Source organism: Miniopterus schreibersii (genome assembly GCF_964146895.1).
Source record: "Miniopterus schreibersii genome assembly, chromosome: X".
Taxonomy (NCBI): domain Eukaryota; kingdom Metazoa; phylum Chordata; class Mammalia; order Chiroptera; family Miniopteridae; genus Miniopterus; species Miniopterus schreibersii.
Genome location: NC_138104.1, coordinates 67,503,620 through 67,524,694, shown reverse-complemented (window position 1 = coordinate 67,524,694; position 21,075 = coordinate 67,503,620). Strand labels below are relative to the sequence as shown.

Here is a 21,075-nt window from a genome sequence, read left to right as displayed (position 1 = left end):
AAGTATCATAGGGTAGCCTGGCCAGCATGGCTTTGGTTGAGCATCGACCTACGAACCAGGCAATCAGGACACATGCCCGGGTTGCAGGCTCCATCCCCAGTGGGGGCCGTGCAGGGCAGCCGATCGATAACTCTCTCTCATCATTGATGTTTCTCTCTCTCTCTCCTTTTCTCTCTCTGAAGCAATAAAAACATTTTAAAAAAAAGTATCATAGGGCATAGAGACAGAGGACTTGGGGCCCCCTGAACATACAGGCTAAGAGAAAAAGAAGTGTCCTGGGTTGTGACTCAGAGAGAGACGAGGGCACATTTATTCCCTCTGATAATCCTGGCTGCTTGGCCTTTGGGGTGCCAGCACCCACCTAGAAGAGCTTCTCATAGCATTTCCCACAGTGGATGGTATCACGGTGAATGAAGATCTGATCCAGGAGCTCACCCATTGGTTTATTGCAAATCCCACACTGAAAGAGAAAGCAAGCTAGAGATCAACATTCAAGTGAAGTGACATAAATGAGTGGAGTGGGGAGGGAACACCTGACCAAGGTAGGCAGGTAGACACTGAGCAGAAGGCACACCCTGGACTTTGAAGCAGACAATTAAAAAATGGCAGAAGACAGATACAAAGCACTTAAGCATATAACGTTAAGCATATAACTCACTGTATTATGTTTCTGTCATTTTAGTTACTGTGGACCAGGACTTGAACCTCAACTTAGCCAACAGATGTTGCTGATCATTTGGGGGTCACCTCTAGGAACACATAAAAAAATCAACAGTCCGGCTTGCACTGTGCTTCACACTGTGGAGAACAGGGACTCTGAAGAGTTGTTATTATGCTGCAGCCATGGGTATCCTCTCTTTTTTTAAATCCTCACCTGAGGATGTTTTCACTGACTTTTAGAAAGAGAAGAAGGGAGGGAGGGAGGGAGGGAGGGAGGGAGGGAGGGAGGGGGAGGGAGGGAGGGGGGAGGGGGGAGGGAGGAAGGGAGGGAGGGAGGAAGGGAGGGGGGAGAGGGGGAGGCAGGGAGGGAGGGAGGGGGGCAGAGAAAGAAACATCAATGCTCAAGAGAAGCACTGATCAGTTGCCTCCCATACATGCCCTGATCTGGGACTGAACCCACAACCTTTAGTGTATGGGATGACACTCCAACTAACTGTGCCACCCACCCAAGGGCTTTTTCCCTAAATGTAACACTACCAGCTGGTATTTTAAAACATTATGTCTTACCTAATAAAGGTAAGAAAAACAGACAATTAAGGATATTGACAGACTAGTTTATACAAATGAGCTTGAGCAATGGGGTGATCTTTCCTGGGAATCAGCAGAATGTAGGTAGGGTAACATCGGCTCTGATATTGGAACCAGGATTGGACCCTTGGTTTTGAGCAGCTCTAGAATCCTAGAAAAATAACTCCCTTTCCACCTCTGTGCTCATGGTCCATAAGGCAGGTCTCAGGTAGCCCAGCCCACCTTCCAAGAACCCCCTAAGAATATCAGGCTTGACTATTTTGCCACAACTCCAACTTTCCCAGTTCTTATGTGAGCCCTAGTCAGACAAGTTTAAATTAAATCACTGTCCCTCCATGTCTCTCCACACCTCCTCCCTTGCCTGTGGATGTCCTGCTTTCCTACTCCTATTCTCTCTGTGCCATGGGCCAGGAGGCAGCTGCATTTGCTCATGTTCAGCCACCTGGAAAATACCCGTGTGTGCCCCTTCACCTAAGACTCCAGACCCATCTCCCTCACAAAGCCTTCCCAGGTACTCCCACCACTCTGACTGCATCTTTCCCCAACACTTAGCGCTGTGAGACCAAATGAGTCAAGAGCTGCATCGTGTTTCTCAGGCTCCTGGAATTTTGCTATTTAACAGGAGTGCTCTGGAATTAAGTATATAACCAAAAGTTGGCAAAATCTTGTAGGACTTTTCACATAAGTCCAGGAATCAGGAAACAAAATGTTCTTTGTCAAATCATGTATGAACAATCTTTACGCTGAAAAATATAATCTTACTTGGAGTTCATAGAACATAATTGGCTCTCAAATTATCCCCCTTGCCCCCTTCTTATTGCAAAGATCTGGTGCCCTCCAGGGTACGCCCCTCTGCCCATGATCTTCGAGTCTGAATTATTCTCTCCCTCCATCACTACTCCTGTTCTGTCCTGAGTAAATTCTGGACCCACACCGATAGAGGAGCTCCCCAGTGCCCCGACCTTTGTTCCTTTGTTTCAATGTGTTGGGCCCCTTGTCTACTTCAGCCACTGCTCTGGTCAAACTCTACAAGGGGTCCCTGGACAAACAGTGCCTGGAAACTTGTTAGAGAGGCCAATTCTTGGATCCCACCCAGCTGTATTGAGTCAGAAAGTGGGCTGGGGCCCAGGGCTCTGTGTCTTAAGCCCTCCAGGTGATGGTCAAGTATGACAACTATTGCTCTAGACCTTGTCACTACCAATAAGTGCACTGCATCCCAAATCTGCAATCCAGATGCCCTACTCCTTAACTCGCAAGTCTTTCAGCTCTGTCACCACTGGGACCTCCAATATGTGGACCAGTCCACTGCCCACTGTTATTGTTCCCTTGGGCACAGCCTCAAAGTTGTCAACTTACCTGGCAAAATATCTAGCAGGTAAATGCAACTCTCCCTGATTCATTCTTGCCCTTGAACATGGCTACAGAACAACACAATACCACACTAACCTGTCTTGGTAGGAATTCATGGGCCTTCACCTCAAGTGTGCTCTGCCTGGCCTATACTTCCCTCTGGTCCATCCACCCTCCCCCTCTTTGAGACAGTATTTCACACCCTCCCCTTTCCCTTCAAATATCTGACATTCATTCCCCAAGCCTCACTCACAGATGGCCGCTTTTCTTATTGACTGAGAAAACAGAAGCAACAGAGAAAGAAATTGCTCATTCTTCCACTACCCAACCTGGGAACCTCCCTGTATGTGACCCACATACTTGGCCTTTTCTATCCCTGCCATGTGTGAACTGGTTTTCATCTCTCTCTCTCCTACAGAAGTACCCTGTGCTCACCATCAGCCTTTCTTTCTCCTGCATCATTAGTGCTTGCTCTTCATTGCATCATTCCCGTCAGCACCTGCGCCCTGCTGTCCACTTGCACTGATCCCCTACAAAGCCAACCACACAAGAGTCTTCCAGACTCACTTTCTCCATTTCCACATGTCCTGTTCTCTCATCAGACCTAATCAGGCTTCAGTCTCCAACACTCATTCACTCTGTTGGACTTGAAAGCTCATTCAGCTCCCATTTCTGCAAAGCCTCTGAGATGGAGCTCAGTCATACTGAGATCAAGCCTTCTCCACATTCTCTGAACCCTTAAGACTCCCTAACTCTGGACAATGGTCTTAGCAGCACCACCCCTCTTCCTTACCTTAAAGCAATAATCATGGCAGCAGATGCCAAGATGTTCGAGGGTAATCTTCGGACAGTCTCGGATCTCTCTGTTGCAGTAAGTACAGATTCCTCCGGTTGTTCTGTGAGATGAAAAAGAAGAACCTGGTGGTCTGGCATGCAGACTACTGATATGATACACTCAGACCCTCTGGTTTGACACAACCAGGCCTAGGTTTGCTGCCAGGATTCTCAGCCTGCCATCTTTTTCTGTGGTATGCAATTGGCCACATAGCCCTGAGCCAGACTGGGCCTCTGCAGACCCTCACATTATTTCCAGAAGGTGGTCATGTATCTTCATATTCACTCTCTTATGTGTAGACACTCTGATGTGATTCTTATTCCAGGCAGTGTGCCTCTCCCTGACCCCTGCTTAGCATATCTGCTCCCATCTAGAATAAGAAGACCCATGTCTTCTCCTACAGGAGACATATCCTTGAATGCGCTACCTGACCACCTGTCTTGATAGCACTTGTGTTCATGCCTGGGACCACTGAGCCCTGCCTCTTGGACCATACACTCTTGGACTCCTGTAATACTCACTGTGTGACTTAAGATTCATTATTTATTCTTTCCAGACCTGTTTTATTCACTGTGACCTGAGTAAACTGTATCTCTAAGATTCCTTGCTCCCTTATTCCAAGAATTGAAAAATGAATGGGACTTCTTGCTCTGGCTGGTGTGGCTCAGTTGGTTGAGCATTGTCTCATGCACTGAAAGGTTGCAGGTTTGATTCCTGGTCTAGGAACATACCCAGGTTGTGGGTTTAATCCCTGGTTGCGGTGCATATGGAAGGCAACCGACCGATGTTTCTCTCTCTCACCGATGCTTCTCTCTCCCTCCCTCTCACTTCCTCTCTCTAAAATATATATATATATATATATGTGTGTGTGTGTGTGTGTGTGTGTGTGTGTATATGTGTGTGTGTGTATATATATATAATTTCTTTTAAAGCAGGACTTATCATAAGACCATCCTATGACTGCTGTCATCTAGTGACAGCTTTCGAAACTGCTAAATGAGGCACTCTCTGCACCTTCATTCATTTTATTTTATTTTTAATTTTATTTTTGTTTAAAATATTACAGATGTCCCTTTTTCTCCCCAATGATCCATTCCACCCCATCCCATCCCCCTCGTCAGTCTCTCTCCCCACCATTGTCCGTGTCCTTGGGTTGTGCATATATGCGTATAAATTCTTTGGTTACTCTCTCCCCCTCCACCCACCCCCCCTCCTCCATCCTTCTGACATTATTCAGTCTGATCTATGCTTCCATGTCATTGAATCTATTCTGTTCATCAGTTTATTAAGTTCTTTAGATTCCACGTATAAGCGAGATCATGTGATGTTTGTCTTTCTCTGCCTGGCTTATTTCACTTAGCATAATTTTCTCCAGGTCCATCCATACTGTCCCAAAGGGTACGAGAGCCATCTTCTTTACAGCTGCATAGTATTCCATGGTGTATATGTCCCACAGCTTTTTTTAAATGAATGGTTCTCTCTGACTCTTTTCTGGCTTCTTGATGAGATCAACTCACTTTTCTTCATTTCCCACCCATCACTCTTTTGTAGTTTTTTTCTTCTAGTCAGATTTGCGAGTTCATGAAGTAACCAATTAGGTTCTAATCCCAGGGGTCTCTCCTGCTGACATGAGCCCCTTGAGCTTTCGGACAATATCATCTCCTTTCTCAGTAGTCTTTTGTGTTCACCCTCCAGTCTTAGCTGGGTTCAAAGGCTTTAGCTGACACAAGTGTGACATCCTGATAAGGGATACTCAGTGGTATAACAGATCTGAAAGTGGACCATAAGCAGCAAAACAGGAGACTAAAGCAAGTAGACTTAGTGTGGAAATCTCCCTCAACTGTTTCTCCTTTGTAGACCTGCAATCTCCTGGGTAAGATAGCAGACTTACCTCTCAGAGTATGGCATGCTGTCATATGGGGGTTTCTTCTCTATGTTGAAAGAGTCCTCAGTGCTGCTGACGCTGCAAGTGGTGATGGGGGAAGACGAGGGCAGAATATGAGAGCCAGGTCACTACCACAGTCATGAGTGGTCACTCATTAACACTGTGGCCACAAGCTGAGACACGACTGCATGGCCAGCCATGATCTGTTATGCAAAATGGCAGTGGAAGCTTTAAACTTGGTGCCAAGGAGGCATAACTATGTTGGAGAAGAGCTCTTGCATGGGGTACAAAGAGGATCTGCCATGGTGAAGCATGGCTAGGATTCTTGAGGCTGTGTATACCATGAGGGTCCCCCATTTCACTGACCAGTGGGAAAGGAGCAAAGCTTTTCTCCTCACATATGTTTCTGGGCTGTAATGTGACAGTCACCAGAAGTCCACTCACAGCAGAAATTAGACACTAGAAATGGGAACAAAGGAAATATTCCAACATAATACCTATGCTTAGGTTACAGGGTGGGAATAGGGGTGAGATTTTTTTTTTCTTTTTTCATGATCATTTTTCAATAATAAGACTTTTTATAATAAAAACTAATGGTTTAAAAAAATAAAACTATTGCCACGGAAAGGTGACTAGCTACAAGCCCTGTGGGTATGCTTTAGTGAAGCAGCCATTCCCACAGGAGCCACATGATGACACCAAGGTAGTCAGGAAAACTGACTCAGAGGTTAAGTGTCTTGCCTCAGGTTGCACCCAAAGGAAGGGGTAAGCTAGAATTTCAGCCCAGGCTCTGATTTCTTCTGAGTATTAAGCTTATTTCTAAGCCTCCTGAGGCAAAAGGGGAAAACACATTGGACTACACAATTCTCACTATCCAGTAAAGAAAGTCTGTCTACTGGCTTGTCAGAAGACATAACACTTTGACTGAATGTTAAATACAATTTTAAAATAAATTTAATTTTCAAACTGTAAGAAATAAATTTAACACAGTGGTGCAACTGGGAGAAGAAAGACCAGAAAATGGACAAAGTTCAGTCAAATGATACTCATAGAGGCAAATGTTAGATGGCAAGGGCAGCTCCCTTGGGGGTGCTGGAGGTTTTACATACATTATTTCTAATCTCAAAACCTCTCTGAACAAAACTCTAGAGACAAAAAATAGATCAGTGGTGGTTAAGGGCTATGGCTGGTGGTGTGGAGAGCTGCTAATGGGTACAGGGTTTCCTTCTGGGGTGATGAAAATGCTCATGGAGAACTGGGTAGTGCTAATGGTTGCATAACATTGTAAATGTACTAAAAACCACTGGACTGTGAATCTTAAAAAGTGATATTTATGATATGTAAATCATATCTCAATAAAGCTGGTGAGAAAAACCACCCTAAGGAGTTACAGACAAAGAAACTGAGGCTCAGAAAGGTTGAGTATCTTGTCCAAGCCACTAGGGGTTGAGGTGGGACTTGAACATGACTTCCATGCCCATACTCATCATTTCATAGCACCAGTGAAAACTGGTGAGAATCCCGAGGCCCAGTCCTGAAATAAGGCCAGGATGCTTCTCTCTGTTCCTAAAATCTGTACCCTAGCAGTGGGATGGTGTGTCATAAAATACATTCCTAGGAGGATGCTGTCTCAGTGTGGGTTGTTTTAATTGATGTAGCAGGGAGGAACCCTTCTACATGGCTTCAGGAAACAAGCAGATTAAAAGATGGTAAGTGAAAAGTTACGCACACATCAGGAACTACAGTCAAATGTGTGTTCAAATGAGGCAACTTGGCATGCTGGAAAGAATGTGGGAGCTGAAGAGAGGAGCCCTATGTTCTGAAACAAGATGAAATTAACTAGATGGTCTGTAAGGGCCTTGCCACTTCTATAAAGAGTGATGCTCTCAGTATTTCACAAAAGAAAGCTTGTAGTTTATCAAGAAACAAAGACAGGCAGAAAGGGATGGCACTGGAAGTGGGGTATAGGATGAATTCATGATAAATGGGGAACACAAAGGCACCAAATTAGGCAGAACAGCTGGAAAAGCATAAATCACATCTGTAGGCAATTACATTATTCATCCATTCAATAAATGATTACACAGAAGCTACTCTGGGCCAAGTACTAGATGAGGTACTGGGGATGCAGAATGAAGATGACACAGGACCTTGCAGGAGAAGGGTATGACATGAAAGATTCAGGGACTTGCTCTTACCTGCTGTGGTGTGAAGACACCAGCTTCCCAGAAGATACCTCACTAGCATTCATGTACTCCTTCATGAAGAGAATCCCTTTGCTGTAGAAGGAGTACAAACAGAAAGAGGTAAACAGAAAGAGGTATACTGAAAGATTCCAAGGGACTGGGCCTGGCCCAAAGGAGGGGTTCAGGGCTAGGAGGACCCTCAGATGGTTTGAAGGAAGTGAAGGAGCAACTAGGGAGGCCTCGGGGCAGAGGCATGAGTGTGCTCCAGCTGCCGCTGGGCAAGGAAAGAGGCAAATGGGAGCTGCTAGACTGCTGAGCCCACTGGGAACTCAGGCTGAAATCAAAGCCCATGGGTTCAGCTTGCTGTGTGTGGATGAGAGACCTAGAAAGAGGGTCCCTGCAGCCAGTGGTGATATGTTGTTCTCCTTCACACAGATCTTAACACTACTGGAGGCACCCCACCCCTGACCTCAGTACAGTGGGCTTTCCATCTCTCTTAGTGCTTTCTTCCTCTTCTGCTGGGACCAGGAGAACCTTCAAGCCTCACCCCCAGACTATTGGTCTTCTCTGCTCTGTGTGAGTTTCCATCAGCAACCTAACATCTCTCTTCTTACTCATGGAGCTTCAGAGGCCCAGAAGTCACCACATCTTGGCCAGGCCCCTGGCAACATTGGAAACAAGGTCTGCCTCATGCTGGGCTCACTGTGGTCCTAAATGTAGCCCAATTTCCATGCTTGGTGTCAGCAGAGGCCCCTCTGATCCACCCCTACACACACATACCTCACTCATCCTCCCGGCAATGGTTCCCTTCCTACACTCTAAAATTGTAGGTGAGGCAAGGAATGCATGTGAGGCAGTGGGTGTGCACCTCTCCTTATGATGGATATCGTGAGGGAGACAGACACACTCCCTGGCCTTAGTGGGCTTTCTTTTGCCTTTCCAGGAATGTTCCCCAGGAGCTATTAGCAAGGTTCTATGGATGGCAGAACCCTAGGAAGTACCACCACAGCTCCTCATTGGCATAGGGACTTGGGTTGAGCTATGTGGGCCCTTAACCAATGGGCTACTAGGAATTGGGAGAGTCACTAAAGCTAATGTCAAAGAAATGACATGGGACAAAAGCCTAGTCCTTTAGCTCCAGGGAGGAAAGAGCCCAGAGAACATGTCCCAGGTTGTTCCTTCTTACCTGGTTGAGCTGGAGTCCAATTCACTTGGGGAGGCTGGGATGTAAATGTAAGGCTGCTCGGAGGCAGCAGTGACTGTGACAGTGACCATACAGCTTGAGGGGTTTCTCATCCTGAAAGACGTAGAGGAAGGAACAACTGTGTCCATACTGGGAGTTGTTATCAAACAGGTCAAACAGGGTTTTTGAACCCTAATCTCCAGACTGCTACTTCAAGGAGTTTTTTTTTTGTTTTTAACAACCCTTGCAAATCACCAAGCTTTTGCTCTTCGACACTCCTGAGGTCAGTAGGTGGTATAACTCACTTTACAGATGAGAAAACCCAGGCTCAGTGACCCAGGTCACACTGTGAGTCAGTGGCACTACCCCAATCTTCCAGTATCCAGCCATAAGTCCCCACTGTAGCCAAGAGTCTTGGCCTAGGACTTACTTGGTTAGAGTACGTCATGGGGCTACTGGGGACTTGACAGACACAGCCTAGCTCATCCCCTCACTGAATTGGACAGCCCCTTCCTAGGATCAGCTTCTCCTTCCCCTACTCTCCAGTGAACTCTCCGGAGCACACATGGGTGAAGGAGAGAGGGACAAACGAATTTAAGCATCACCAAGGAAGAGACTGGGATGCAGTTCATTCTAGAAGGCACTGTCCACAAGCAAAAGTGGGAAATGGACAGGTATAATGGTTTTTCTGAATCTCCATCTTTTGACTACAACACAAGCCCTTAGTCTGGAATCTAACATCTGAGCCAGCTCACAAGGCCTTTCTCTGGCCAGAGACTTACTTTCACTCTGCCTGCTTTCAGGTCATCAGTCCCACACTAAAGCTGCCACAGCTGCCTACTACAATTCAGGGCATCCTGTTTGGCCCCACCACTGACACCCCTTCCCCATTTGTGCTATCCATATCACATCTGCTCACTCTCTAGCAGCCTTAGGCCAGCTCTATGGGTGTGCACTGCCCTGGGCTGATTTTGGTTTCTCTCCAACATGCTGCTGCTCATATCATGCTCTGGATGTAGTCTGCCTTCACCTGGCCTAGGCTCTGGGGTATCACTCCCTTGCCAGAGAATACAGTGCCCAAACCTCAATTAGTTTAAGAGTGGGAGGGAGAAAAACAATCATGATATAGCACCTGCCTGGCTCTCCAGTCACATCTTCTCAAATGATGTTGCATGTACCTGAAGCTCTAGCCAAACTGAATCTCTCTCGTACCTTTGCACTTAATGCCACCTTCTCTTCCAGTAAGCCCTTCCAGGGTACCTGCCCTCTCACCCCAGGATTCAAGGTGCCCAGTGACTCTGTTCATATTCCTGTGTCACCCTATGACACAGGAATAAACCATGGAAACTGAAGGAGGTAGACTGGCTGAGAGGGAAAGCCCCATGGGAACCTGGAAAGACAGATGGGGGATAAAATACAGAGCCAGAGAGTGAGAAGAGAACTGACTACAAGAGGAAGGAAACAGCATCCTCTTCTGATTGAACAACTAGTTTCTGGCATCCTCTGATCCACACCCAGTACAACCAAGGGGACAGCAGAGCTGAGGGAGCAAGGTAAAAAATAACCTCATGGGGATCCCTCCAGGACTGCAATCTGAGCAATGGGAGATCTCCAATGGCAGGGCTCCCTAACTTATCGGGTAACATCCCACCTCCCTCCTGTAATCTCCTCCCCCTTGCCTACAAGGTCCAGCCCTGGCCCCACCCACGTGGTCTCCTATCCCCCTCCTCACATCACTTCCTATCCTCCAAACCACAGGGACTTTCTTTTAGTCCTTTCTTCCTGACTCCCTTGCTTACCATGACCTCCATACAGGCTGCTTCCTCTACCCATGTTTTGTCTTTCTAGGTTCTTCTCCTTGTGCATTAGGCCTCAACTGAACTGTCCCTTTCTCAGCAGAAAAGGTTTCCCAGACCTTCCTAGCTACAACATCTGCTGCCCTGGCCTCTCTCCATCAGAGCACTGTTTTCTTGTTTTCTGGGCTTATCACAAATGGAGAGGCAGCAGATACAGCACAGCGATTAGCAGTACAGGCTCTGGGCTCTGACTGTCTGGGTTCTAATCCCTGTTAGGCCACTGCCTGGCTGGATAAGTGTTGGCAAGCTATTTAACCTCCCCCTGCCTCAGTTTCTCATCTGTAGAACAGAGAAAAAGTATCTCCTTATAGGGTTAGTGTGAGAACTGAGTATGAATAAAACATGAGAATGGTGCCTGCACATTCTCAGCACACAGCAAATGCTAACAGTTATCACTATGGTGTCACTGTTATAGTGTTTATTTGTTGGTATGCTGTGTGCTCCCTGAGGGCAGGTGGGCAGGGCCCTGAACATCTTGTTCAATGTGTATATGGCCGCTACCTACAACTGGCTCACATGAGGCTATTTCCACACTCATGGCCACTTTGGGAAAAGATCTCTGGGAAACAAAGGGAGCACCCAAATGCTGCCATACAAGGCCAAACTGGTGGTGGTGCCAGTGGAAGACTGCATTGAACTTCCTTTACCTCTGGAAGGGAGTCCCATCCATACCAGGGCACAACTTCCTCAGAGACCTTCCATCTCCATGAATGGCAAAGGCAACCCATATCCCTCTCCAGGCCTAGGTATTCATGGACCAAATGGCTGCTAGACAATGTGGTTCTCTGTGCCAGGCTTGGTCTAACAGATTTGATGCTGTAGCTCCAAACTGAAGCCCATGTAGATGGGCCCCTTGGATGCTCATTGCTGGTCAGCTTCCTACTGGCTCCTAACCAGTCACACCTGCAGAAGGTAACTGGCATGCTCAGTGTGTCAGGGTTTGTTCTGGGTTGTGGAATTTGACAAAACCCTGGCTGTAGGAGCAGGAGCCCAGCACAGTATAGCTCTTACCTGCTGGCCTGGCTCTCCAAATCCATGAACTGCTGGGGTCTTCTGGGGCTGCTCTGATGCTCTGGAGTGCTAAACTCTTCAAGCTGTTGTGTAGGTGCAGCTGAGTCTCCCTGGCCACCTCTCGGGGCTTCAGGCTGCTCCTGCCAGGTCTCTCCCAGGTTGGTGACCACATTCTTCTCAAAACCAGCCAAGGAGCTGAGGAAGAATGAGTGCCTTGCTCACCCACTGCAAGCTAATGTCACCTTCTGTGGGCATAGCAGCTCCTCTCCTGGAGGATGGGACAGAGAGGAGCCCAACACTGCCCCCATATTGGAAAGTAGTCTGTCTCCTCAGAACCCCAGCACCACTACTCTGTTCCCACAGACAAAGGCAGCATCCCCAAGAACACCTGATGACTTCAACGATGTTTTAAAAGAGAAAATCTTCTCTTAGCTGGGAACAGTGGTACTGCTGTCATCCTCCTTCACTGTAAGCCCCCTTTCTCCAAGCTTTCCCGGTCCCAGTCCATCTGTCCTACTTAAAAAGTCCCAAGCCATATTTTCTTCCCAGGTGCAGATGCTCAGACAGGTGTAAGAAGCCAGGCCCTGCAGGTCCCCCTCCCCCAGCTCTCTGGGAAGGAGCTGCCCTGGTGGGGTGGGTGGGGCGAAGGGGAGGGAAAAGGACTGTCACACTTGGTAGATTCTCAAAAAGGTGATCCCACAATGGGGGATGGCCATATAAACCAAAAGGCTCCCAGGCACCTGTAGCTGTAAAGCCAGCCCATTTATGATCCTCGATCACCATCTGGTGGCCTGTGCAGGCAAAGCCTCAGAATAAGCCCTGCCCAAAACTAGCTCTATCTGGGCAGCCCTTTTCTTTATTGAAGGTCGCTTTTTTTGGTGGGCATCGCGGTCCTAGCTGAGGGCTGCAAGAAATGGCGGCGCTCACGGAGAATGGAGGAAGGGCAGGAAGAGCCTAGGATGCCGAGGATGCCGAGGATGCCGGCGTGTGCGCGCTCAGGAGCACAGGTATTGTGGCCGCTTTGTTTTCGCAGCTAGGACTTCTTTGTCTTCTTCATTGAAAAACAGTCACTGCTATTATCACAGGGCTGTAGCATTTTCATCCCCCCCTTTTTTTTGCAGATGAAAAACCTGGGGTGAGGATCCCCTTGCAGCTCATAAATGGTAGTCAGGATGGAACTTCAACCTCCTCCCCATGGCTCAATCTGATCACATACCTCCCTTCACACTTCCCATCTCTAATCTGGGGATTAGAGGTGGGGTGGAAGCAGAAGCTACAGCTCATCACTTAAACATCCAGTTTAAAACAAACAAAAATGGCCCTAGCCGGTTTTCTCAGTGGTTAGAGCTTCGGGCCTGTGCAGGAGGCGACCAATCGCTGTGTCTTACCTCCCCCCCGCCCCTCCCCCCCTTCTTCTTTTTCCTTTCTCTCCCCTTTCCACTCTCTCCGAAAAAGCAATGGAAAAAATATCCTCAGGTGAGGAGTAAAAAAAAACAAAAACCTTTCTCAAGCTCAGCGCACCTCCCCCTTCCGCTGTCAGCTGCTTCTCTTCTCAACAGCCAAACTTCTTGAAAGAGTTGTCTGCATTCAGTCTCGTCACTTCTTTATTCTCTTCTCCCTGTCAACTTCCCACAGAAATTACTGTTGCTTCCCAACATCCCAAACTATCTATGCTGAAGCACCTCCCTTCCCTCGTGTCTAGACCAATATGTTACCCTTTATGCCCCTGCCTCCATTGGAGGTTCCCCAGGATTTCGAGGGACCTCAAAATAAACCATCTGAGGCTGAAAAACCTAATTGGAAATTATCTGGGTATTTTATCCAGGTAGATGAGCTTCAGAGACACCCTGACTGATGTTTGTTTTCTCCTTGGTCCCTCGCCACAAATTTAGTCTATAGTCTCCATAAGATTACATATCAGGGCAAAACCCCCAAAATTAAAAGCCTCCTTTACAAATATTTAGTAGGAAGCGTTAGCCTTCATATTGAGCAGGTAACCTCAACTTGTCCCATCTGCCAGAAACACAATTATGATAAAAATATAAAGTGAGGCAAAGATGAGAACCAACTCATATAAACTAGTGCATTTTGTATTTCTGTGCTTATATCTGACTCATAGCTGGAAATTTAGAATTAAAGCCATAAGGTCTCTATTCGTTTTTGTCTGTGTGTTTCCGTATATATGTATGTTATATATGAGTAATATTTTCTTGACTCAGCATAGTATTACCAAATTAACAAAATCCCTTATGCTTTATTCCAATTGACTAAGAGATAAATAAGCACTTATATAAATTAAATATTCTTAAAACTCTCATAAATTACAGAAACAATTTTTAATACTTTGAATGTAAAAAGTAAAGTGTTCTTATAAAAACTAACCCAAATGTTTAAAAAACTCAAGTTCAAAGATTTTAGGTAAATCTTTGCCAAACAAGATGAATTTAATATTGTTAGTTTAATAAATAACAGCTGTCTTGCCCGGCCGGGCGTGGCTCTGTGGTTGAGCGTCGACCTAGGAGCCAGGCGATCGGGGTTCGATTCCCGGTCAGGGCACATGCCTGGGTTGTGGGCTCGATCAATGACTCTCTCATCATTGATGTTTCTGTCTCTTTCTCTCCCTCTCCTTTCCTCTCTCTGAAATCAATAAAGATATATTTTAAAAAACACACAAACAAAAAAACAAACAAAAACCAGCTGTCTTGTGAGTATAAACGTTACAGCTAACACAAGCATATAGTTTTATTCTACTTGGGCATATTCTTCCTAAACGTAAAATAGGTTTACTGGTTGAATAAGCTAGTATTGCATCTTCTAGATGTTTAAGATTATAAAAATATAAATTTGCTTTAAACCAAACTAAGTCATTATTCTGAAAACTTTATTTCAACAGTAATTATATTTTATAATACATCACCTTTAAGACAGTTTCCAAGATCTTTTTTGGTAATGTAAAACCTTAGACTTATGCTAAATTAAATTAATTAATAAATATTCATTAAATACCTAGATCATTTTTAAGAAAGTACTGACACATTAGTTACTAAGCCTATTTTAAGTTTTCATACTTTTTGCTTATTTTTTGTAGCACAGAGAGGTTGTATTTAGATCTGTTAATAAATGTGTTCATTTGTCCAAGCTGAAAAACATACTATAAAAAGTATATAACTATACATTTTTATGGGATATATATATTTGTAGGCCATACTAGTCCGCTACAAAATGCTATATATGACAGACAATTCAAACTGATCTACCCCTTAGTTTTCTCTGTAAAACAGAAGTAAATAATAGTTAAAATTATAATCAGTATGTACAAATGAAACTACTAAAAGTAATAATAGCAAAGGGGAACAACTTTGTATGCAAGATATGCAAATATGTTTTTGTTAAGGAAAAAGAGAATAGTTTTGTCCTAAATTAAAATAACTAGTGGTTCTAAAAGCTATGTAAATGGATATTTAAAAATTTTTTAAAGGTTCACAGAAAAGAAATTTTAATTGTCATGGTCAAAATGGACTAAAATTTAATGAGACTATAAGATTTTCACAAAAGAGCTCTAGTATCAAATCTTATACTGATGCATAACTAAAACCTGGCTTTCTGTTAAAATAACAAAATTTTTATGGATTGTTGGTCTGCTCTTAATAAAAGGTTATAAATGATCTTTATTTCCTTCTGAGTAATCTGTCTAAAAGGCAAAGTTTTTATGTCTTACCAAACAAATGTCCTATCCCTTATGTTGACTTCACCATGTCTTCAATTATCTTTAAAAGGCTTTTTAGTTTTAAAGGAGCTAAGAATCTTTACAATCATGTTACTTCCTATTTTTACTTGAATGTTTTTGTCACTTTAATTCAACAAATAATCAAGTATTACATCTCTATCCCATAATCTTATTAATCAAATGTCCAAACCTCATCATAACGTTTGACATTTTGCATTCCCTAAACCAAATGTGGGGTACCTTTTACACCTAAAACTGACAGTGGGATTTCCCAGAGGACCCAAAGGATTTATTTGCTCTTTCACCTTGTAACGAAAAGTGTTAAAAATAATTAGGTTTATTTAATATTGTATAAATTGCATGGAAAGCACTGTCCAACCCCTCTCCCTGAAATAATGCTGAGTCTTTCCTAAATTAAATTTTAATTGGTAAAATTTTAATTATATAAATATTTCAGAAATTATATAACATTTTTAGAGATGTGTCACTGCCCTCACTACCCATGATATGCTTCTGTTTCTGAGAGTCCTGGTGCTGCCTTGCCTGATATCAGACAACAGTGACACAATGTTATTAGTCATAATTTCAGTTATTTTTAAATGTTAACTTAGTTGCAATTTTACTTTTAAAATTTAAATCCAGTGTATTCTCGGCCAGTGGTTTTCAATTGGAAATTCACACCACTTATCTATGGAATTTTGTTAATATATAGAGGTTTAGGACCTTTTCTTCACTGGCAATTTTATTTCACTCCATTCCTAAATCTCATGGTTTTAAATATGTTCTTACTACCATATGTCTGGTCTCTCAGTGGCTTGAAGCTTTCCCTTTTAAAAGGGCCATTGCCACTGATGTTGCTAAACTTTTGTTAGCACAAATCTCCTCACGTGGGGAATTCTGGCTCTTTCAAGTAACTGAGAAATCCATTTCACCAGTTAAGTTATCCAAGAAATCCAACAAGTTTTTTCTCTGTCCTCCAAATTACATCATCCTTATCATCCTCAGTCATTTGAAATGATAGAGCTAAGGGACTATAAAAATAAAGTTTGCTAAACTAATGGGTCACACCAATTTTCCCCAAATGAAATAATGACTGGCCCACCCATGAGAATTTTCTATTCTGTCTGGGCTCTCAAAGATTCTGACCTGGTCAATTTAGACATTCTAAAATACTGACAAGGGTTTTTCCTATCCTCTATTCATGCTCCCTCACAATTCTGCTGTTATCATTGCCTACATCCCTGCAGTTCTTACTCTGCTTCCCTCTGTGCTTCCTGGAATCTCAGCCTAGTCAAGCCTCATGCTCTAGAAGGGTGCACCTATTGGCTTTCCTCCTGGTGCATGCCCAGACTGGGGCTGAGGGATTGCTTATTACTTGGGACTATTAGCAGTAAGCAGTCTTTAATCTCCTGGCCCAGACTCCAAATGCCACCCTTAATGATGAACCTAGTCTAATTGAAATGCCATGCCAGTGACTAGATCCAAAGACTGGAAATAGAGAACCCAGCTGAGTTTGGAAAGAGGACTTGTCCACAGTCATACCCCAGCATGCTCCAGGACTTGGACTAGTAGGAAGAAGAGAGGAAGGGCACTTGAAGATTGTTGCTGTCTATCTGAGAAACACAGCATAGTATGCCAGGGTGGCCTAGGCAGAACTTGCACTTAGAAGCCAGAGCTTTGTGTCAGGTGTCCTTGTCTGCCAACCTGTGTGAACATACTGCCTTGGCTTGGCATCTCCATGGACTGGACACTTGCTTGGTTGGCTTCAAGCAGTGCAGTGTATGACCTTGCCTATCTGTCTGTGATCATGTGGTTTTTGTTGTTTATTAGATTGATAAGCTTTGTTGGTGTCCCTAAGACCACCCCCAGGGTCAGTGATTCTCTAGGAGGACTCCAGGACTCAGCATATAGTTGTCTTCAAGACTAAGTTTTACTACTGCAAAAGGAACAAACAAAATTAGCAAAATGAAAAGCCAGTGTTTTTAGTCACAGCCCAAAGTTTTTATTGGGAGCTGGTCACGTAGGCACTTTCTGCCTGGCACCTACCAAAATTTCCAACTTGCACAAGACAATCAGAGATTCAGCATAAAGCACATTGTTTTTCCAAGCAATCTATGGCATTAGCCTTAGCTCTTATCATTTAGGAAAAGTTCATGTCAGTGTAAAGAACTGTCTACCTTTTCAAGTTCCCAGAGGCCAGCCAAGGGGCCACCTTGCAAGCAGGCCTTTCTAAGGAGAGCAGTCTCAGGCTTGCTAGGTTAATTTTTGTCTACATACTGTCTGGCTAACATCAACTCCACTGCTTTCTCTTCATAAACTGCAGCCATATCAAACCACAGGGTACTCCCCAAACATGCCATACTGCTGTCTTCCCTGTAGCATAGGAGATTCTTCTTACTCATGGACCCTTCCTTCACCTCCTTGCAAATGTTTTCAAGAGGAACATCTACTGTCACCTCTGTGAAGCCTTCCCTGATTCTGTGAGGCCAGCCAAGTCACATGGTCCTTCTAGTATGCTGCCATAGTACCTTATCCATACCCAAAGATAGATACTTACAAAGATAGATAGTCAAGGGCTCTGACCTTCTAGAGGGCAGGGACCAAGTCTTATTTGTCTGTATCCCCAGTGCAGTATATAGCCTGGCAGGAGCTAGTAACTAAGTAAAATTTGGTTTAATTATGGAATATGTGGTTCATTAATTCCCAGAACAAATCAAGTTGCTCACATTCCTTCCCATTCCTGCCCATTCCTTCCCCTGCCTTCCAACCCACATCTGTACTCAGCTTTCCTTCCTGTCTCAGACATAGTCCTTTCTTTCCTGTTCAAGGCTCTAGAACCTATGCACTCCCCCAGCCCCCACCCTGACCCTAGTGTCCTTTCACCTTCAAGTGTGCTCATTCTCTCTTCGAACAGTAAACTCACCTTACCTGGCAGGTATTTCCTCCCTTGAGCACATAAACACACACTCTAGGAAGCACTCACCTTCATCTTGTAGCTGTTTATCTGATCACCCCTCCCACACATATCGCTTCATGGGGAACATTTTTAGAAAGAGTTGTGCAGCTCTACCAACTGTACCTCCTCACTGACCACTTCTTTCTCAACTGACCATAATCCAACCACAGCCTTTCAGCTCTCCCAACATACCCCCCTCAAGGCAGCCATAAGCTCTATATTGCCAAACCTGGTGGGCCTATCTCAAGGTCCACAACACACAGGCAAGTTAGCTCAGCCTGGCTTGGTTTTCATGACTGTACTCTTTCCAGTTTATACGAAATTTTCCTTCTCAGTACCCCTCCTCAGCTCCTCTTCCTCTAGAAGACCCTTCAATATTATTTTCCAGAATTCTGACCAATCTGTCTTTTTTCTCTCTCTTATTTTTGTACTTTTCTTCTTTTTATATATGCAATTAGAGTTTTAGAGGGCCAATAATTATTAACCCCCATTTTTTGTTTTTGAGACAAAAGAAAAGCAGAAAATGGAGATAAATGTCAGCTGGTGAAGCAAATGGCTTTACATGTTGAGCCAAAAAGGAAGACTCCCCTTGCATTCCTGAACCACAGGGACTTACTCATACAGCCAAGGGCCTAACAAGATGACTGGCCCCAGATGCTTGTGGAGAGAAGCAGAGAATTCAGGGGGAACTTTATGGGATGTACATCTAAAGTCATCTGCCTCCAAAGACAGGGAGAATTATGGGCTAAGCTGTGCCCATGCAGTCCCCAACTTTGCACCCAATAAGCCATTCCTTCCCAAGAGAACAGTAGTATAAACAAAATACCAGAAAAATGGCATTCTACTCCCCTCCAGGCAATCTAATTTTCCAGGCAACCTCAACTCTCTAGCCCAGGGTCTAATCTTCACTCAACTTCAGACCTGTTTACTCATATACTATTGGACATTGTTGCCTGGATTCCCTACAGGCAGTTCACATTCAACATGGCCCAAGTGACCTTATCATATCTCTGCACAGCACCCCCACAACCTCCCAGTAGGCTCTCAGTTGGTTCCTGTCACAGTTTTGGGTCCACACCATCCACCAAGTTGCCAAACCCTGAAATTTTGGGAGCAGCCTTGGCTACCACTTTCCCTCACCTTTACCCTTAACACCAATGAGACTTGTGCCCTCAGCACCTCTCCCTTGGCTGAGTTCAGAAGTCTCCTAACTGGGCACCAGAATCATCTTGCTTTATATATACCCCTGGGTCTGATCCTATACATGGCAGCTGGAAGGAATTTTCCTACAAATCACGTCTGGTCATCTTGCTCTCCTGAAATCTGTCAGTGGCCCCTGGGGCATCAGAAGGTGAGTCAAACTCCTTAGCCTGGGAATAGGTGCCTGCTCAGCCCCCTCTCAGCACTTCCCACCAAGCCACCAATTAACCTTTCCTTCATTGCAGCCACCCTGACTCTATTTCCTTTGCAGCATGCCCATCTGGCAAAATCTTCTAGCTCCAACCCGCATGCCACCTGTAAAGGAAGCCTCTCCTGACACTCCCTTATCCATCCAAAAAGAAACCCAGCCCGCTGGGTGTGGCTCAGCAGTTGAGCATCAACCTAGGATCCAGGAGATCATGATTCGATTCCTGGTCGGGGCACATGCACAGGTTGAGGGCTCCATCCCTGGTTGGGGGCATGTGGGAGGCAGCTGATGGGTGATGACTGTCTCGTCATTGATGTTTCTATCTCTCTCTCCTTCTCCCTTCCTCTCTCTGAAATCAATAAAGATATTAAAAAGAAAAGAAACCCAATAGTCTCCTCCTTCATCTACAGGTTGCACATTTTGCACCCCCTCTTGCTAAGTGGAACACTCAATTGTGTAGGAAGCCAAATGATGTGGCAGGAATTCCAAAGTTGTTTGCTCAGTAACTTTGGTCTGGGCCTCTACAGGGCCTGGGGCCAAGGATGAGCAAAGGAGTCACAGACAAGTTGGATATTCTTAAATAAGAAAACCTTTTATTTAATAGGATAGCCTGGCAATAAAAATAGCCTCTTATCTAACAAACTATGGAATCTCTACAGTATAAGAACCCCAGTACCATGAGGGTGGATGAACATTTTTATTTTATCCTTGGAAAAGAAGTTACAAGTATCATCTCCTGTCTCCTGGGGTAGTAAGAGTCTCAGCTCTCCCTTTCTAGAATTTCTGACTTATGTGAGAAACCATTTACTTGGATCTGTGGAAATGGTAAGGGCTTTCAATTGTTCTTTCTGAAATCTCCAAGCAATACAAGCTTGCTGCATCTCAACGATCTGTCAACATTTTTGTAAGGTGTATAGAGTATGAACTGTAGGGCCCAGCATTTCAGATGCTGTCACGAAAGCCTTGATTTGAACACTTCAACCCATACCACATGGTCACCTCTAGTCGCAGTCACACTTGCCCTTTCACTCATGCACTCTGATATACACCAACATATTGCCAATCACAATCCCACTGCCACTCTCAATGCCACCCACTGTCACTCTCTCTAATGCTTGCTTACTCATGCTTGCTTTCTCTCACTCTGACCTCTCTCAGTGCTTCACCCTGTTGCTTTCTCTCACTCACCACAACCCCTTTCCTGTCAACACACAAATAGCCTTCACTCTACTTGGGACCCCCAACTTGAAGTGCATGTATACTATGGGAGACCTCCCTCGTACTCCACACTTCAGGAATTAGCCAGGGCTTCTTATCTCTCAGGATAGACACCTGCTCCCACAGCTGGCCTCATCTAAGCTCCTTGCACCACAGGAAGCCCCTTGACACTGCTCCATGCCCAGGGAGTTACCATTCTAGCCCCATATGGG

The 21,075-nt window shown here is 44.8% G+C and overlaps 1 protein-coding gene across 2 annotated transcripts in view; it reads right to left on the bottom strand.

The window, feature by feature from the left end:
- ZNF185 (zinc finger protein 185 with LIM domain) overlaps positions 1-21,075 on the bottom strand; it is a 76,872-nt gene that overhangs the window by 13,372 nt on the left and 42,425 nt on the right. Inside the window, exons 19-24 of one of the 2 annotated variants that reach the window (XM_081125552.1) lie at positions 11,555-11,749; positions 8,691-8,801; positions 7,517-7,597; positions 5,325-5,396; positions 3,392-3,494; positions 362-460 (exon numbers count right to left, since the gene is read on the bottom strand). In XM_081125552.1, the coding sequence (XP_080981678.1) occupies positions 362-460; positions 3,392-3,494; positions 5,325-5,396; positions 7,517-7,597; positions 8,691-8,801; positions 11,555-11,749 (661 nt within the window). Of the gene's footprint in view, positions 1-361; positions 461-3,391; positions 3,495-4,996; positions 5,397-7,516; positions 7,598-8,690; positions 8,802-11,554; positions 11,750-21,075 lie in introns of those variants that run through there. The other variant, XM_081125553.1, reaches the window with a different exon arrangement.